This window comes from Lepidothrix coronata, unplaced genomic scaffold (assembly GCF_001604755.1).
Source record: "Lepidothrix coronata isolate B3197 unplaced genomic scaffold, Lepidothrix_coronata-1.0 Scaffold16, whole genome shotgun sequence".
NCBI lineage: Eukaryota > Metazoa > Chordata > Aves > Passeriformes > Pipridae > Lepidothrix > Lepidothrix coronata.
In genome coordinates this window covers 6,786,731-6,790,432 of record NW_016690196.1, presented here as the reverse complement: position 1 = coordinate 6,790,432, position 3,702 = coordinate 6,786,731, and the positions used below count along the sequence as shown (strand labels likewise).

The window sequence follows — 3,702 nt, the reverse complement described above, 5'->3', positions numbered from 1 at the left end:
AAGAGACATTATAATCACCTCAAAAGGGACTGAACTTCTCTTACGTTTGTCTAATTTAAGAGAAACCAGACTATTTCTCTCAACTCATAGATCTCTCTATTTTCCTGTTCTGGAAAACTGAGCATCAGTGAAGTAACAGGAAATAGCTGAAAAATTAGCAAAAAAAGGCCATTACAAAAAAAATGAAGTGAAAATGAATGACACCACCGTGAAATATATGACTGTAGTTAAAAAATCCTTTCAGTGCATCCTCAGAACTTGTTGCTGAACTATCAGTTTTTAAGAGTCAGGACTTGTGTCCCCACATAACTACTACACTAGAGTTTTACAGTATCAACCTTAGAGGCTTCCAGTTCAGAGAAGGAAGGCTACAATTCAACTTGCGTTTGCAACATTCTATACCCATCTTCATTTTCAAACATCTGTCACACATGCTACATTTCTCTATCCTTCACAAAGTTCATAGCTAAGAACAGGCTCACAAAGGACTTTTGCTCTGGGGTCAGTTACAGCATTCTGGTTCTTCAATACACAGCTTCAATTAACTTTGCTGCCTGCTTTTGAGCTGTGTCTTATTTTCCAGAGATCCATAATGTGCCTTAAACACAATAGCCACTACATAAGTCTTAAGGAAGTCTGCTCACAACTCTTCTTGTTTTTAATATTTGCTAGGCCGTGCTCAGCTGAGATCAGATCTCAAATCAGTTCTTTCCCCTGAACTCCCTTCTTTACCCAGAAACCGCAATGGGTGTAATGGGCTATTAAACAATTTATGCTACCTAAAACCTTGTTCTAGAACTGTATCAACTTGTTTCTTAAACACTAAGGGTCACAGCCTGTTTTGACCCATTTATGAACTCATTAATCAAAAGGGGGGAAAAAATGAAAAAAACTTTGAGTTGTTTAGCTCAGCCCTGAGTGCACCGAGCATTCCCTACCCCAGCTCTCACAACCTGCACCTCTGACCTCCTCACTCACCTGGGGCCTTGCCAATCAGGTACACACACAATAATACCCTGCAACTGCAGCTACTCACAGACCGACCTACTTATTCCCACGCACATCCCTTTCCATTTTCACCAGAGGAAGGTTTCTTCATGTGTTCAGGCCCTTCCTCACTAACACCTCAATACCACAAGAAATCTCAAGACTCAGAAGCAGCAGGCATGACTGGGAGGCAAACTGAAGTACCATCCCGAGAGAGTTTAAAGCATCCTGCAACACCGATACCAACTGTGTGGAGCACTCGCCTCGTCTTTGGTATACCCCAAGCTCCAGGTGAGAAAGCACACTCCAACAAAAAGCAGGCAATTAGTTAACTCTGAAACAGATTTTCTTTCTGAAATGAAACACTTGTGAGCTCTCACAATTCCCCTCTTTCCCCCAAAAAAATCACACTGAGCCAGCAAAAGAAATGGTGATACAATGTAGGAGCCTAAATCAACCTGCCCCTTTGTGTTCATCTCAATTTCTCCCATCTGCAAAAATATGGTAAGATTAACAATTTCTTTCTATTTTTTAGACAAAATTAAGATTGCAATGGTTCTTTCTGGTACAACATCCATAACTCCTCACTACCGAGTCTCCAAACCAGAAATAGCTGCTGGGACTTAAAAGATCAATGCTGCTCATATATCACAAGAATCTTTATAGCTTTGGATGATGCACACTTCATCTACCTCAAACTCGATTTTATACGTCTGAATTCATACAATTCCCAGATCAAAATGTTTACATGAGATTTTAAAAAAGCTTAAAAAAAAAAATCACACCAATTCAAGGCTGTGAAAAGAAATAATGTAGGTTTATTCTAAAGAGAGAGCATTCTCTTGAAGTTCTGGCTATCAATTAGGATTTAAGAGATGTAGGTTTAACTCCTAGTTATTACTTAGATTCCCTGCAGCAACATATACAAAATCTCCAATCTTACCTTGAGTAGTATGATTACTAAATTGATTTTCATCATCTGAAGTAGAACTGAGGGTTAATCCCAAATCTTCCAGCCTCTTCTTCTGCTTATTTTGGGGGCTGCTAAACTCGGGTTCTGTCCTTCTCTTCATTTTTTTGCTGAAATGCTGAAAGAAGATAATCACACTTGGCAAACATTAAGCAAATTAACTTTCTGTAAGGTACAGCAGCATAGTGACATAGATCATTTTATGGACTGCTCGCTATTATGCTTCTCAAATTTATTTAGATAACTTAACTACATGACAGTTGATTATTACTACTACTGAATCAAAGACACATTTTTTGGTGTGGTTGAGTAAAATGAAAGATCAATCTAATGGAGAATGTGCAAGGTGGAACCAGTTTCTCACAAGAGACTCTGAACAACTCTGACCTCACCTCTGGAAATGTTAATTAATAAAGGAGCTTTCCTACATGACTTTTGTAACAGAACATTATTAAACATGTGTGCTCCAGTTGGGGGTGGGGGTGTGTTTTTCACCGGAAATCACTGGCAAGATAAGAAGCTTCTAAGTGTGGCTGATAAATTTCACATAAACCCAGAGAAAAGACAAACGCTTAAGACAGAGTTAACAGAAGCCAGCTGGGAAGGCCTGCAGAGTACAAGAACCAAGAAACAGGAAAGCAGGTGAAAATTAAAAGGCAGAAACACTTAGCACGCTAGCTAAAACCTCCCTGTTATTGAACAAAAAAAAAAAAAACAACAAACAATTAAACCCCTATTGGTGTTTATTATTCTACATAGGAACACTGGGCTAGAAATGGTGCCCCAGGTCACCAATTCAAACCCTCTGTTATCTAACTTATTTCCGCAAGCACATACAGGGCCGTTTAAGGCCAAAAGCTTTATTCATCCCCACAATCCTGACTGCAAAATGATCCCATAACGTCACTGCACTATGGCTAGAAAATCTTTTCCATTCTACAAGAAATTCTGTTACAGACAACTCACCTTTATCTGCTCTTGCCTCAATTTAGGGTTTTGCTTTTTCCCCTGCTTCTAACAAACTGGCCATTTTCTATTTTTTCTGAGATAGTCTCTTATTAGGCTAACATGCTCTTAGTTTACCCCCGACAGCTCCCTCTAGAGAACCCCACTAAGAGTCGCTCACTGCATCTGCCTTCCTGACAGATTTCAAACCAAGAAAAATTAAGGGCAAAGTCAGTCCGTCGGGAGGCCCTCTGCTGCACCACCGATGTGCCCGCGGGGCGCTCCCAGCCGGCCTCGCACAGAACCACAGAATCAATTAGGTTGGAAAAGACCTCTGAGATCATCGAGTCCAACCTATGGCCGAACAGCACCGTGTGAACTAGACCACAGCAACAAGTGCCACATCCAGTCTTTCCTTAAACACCTCCAGGGAATGCGACTCCAGCACCTCCCTGGGCAGCCCATTCCAATGTCACATCATCCTTTCTGGTAAGGGACTCCTCCTGATGTCCAACCTAAACCTCCGCTGGTGCACCCTGAGGCCATGTCCTCTCCTCCTGTCGCCTGCTGGCTGGCAGAAGAGGCCGACCCTACCTGGCTACAACCTTCTCTCAGGCAGTCGTAGACAGCAATAAAGTCCCCCCGAGCCTCCTTTTCTCCAGACTGAACACCCCCACCCACTCCTCACATCACTTACCCTCCAGACCCTTCACCAGTTCTCCTGCTCTTCTCCGGACCCTCACCGCACCACCCGCACCGCAGCCCCCGGTGCCGGGGCCGAGCCGCGGAGCCGCCCGGGG

General features: G+C 42.6%; 1 protein-coding gene across 1 annotated transcript in view; it reads right to left on the bottom strand.

Annotated features, from left to right (window-relative positions):
- The window catches only part of CMTR1 (cap methyltransferase 1), a 27,242-nt gene extending 23,540 nt beyond the window's left edge, over window positions 1-3,702 (bottom strand). The window contains exons 1-2 of the mRNA XM_017806724.1: window positions 3,600-3,702; window positions 1,931-2,075 (exon numbers count right to left, since the gene is read on the bottom strand). Coding sequence (XP_017662213.1) covers window positions 1,931-2,060 — 130 coding nt within the window. The 5' untranslated portion in view covers window positions 2,061-2,075; window positions 3,600-3,702. The remainder of the gene's footprint in view (window positions 1-1,930; window positions 2,076-3,599) is intronic.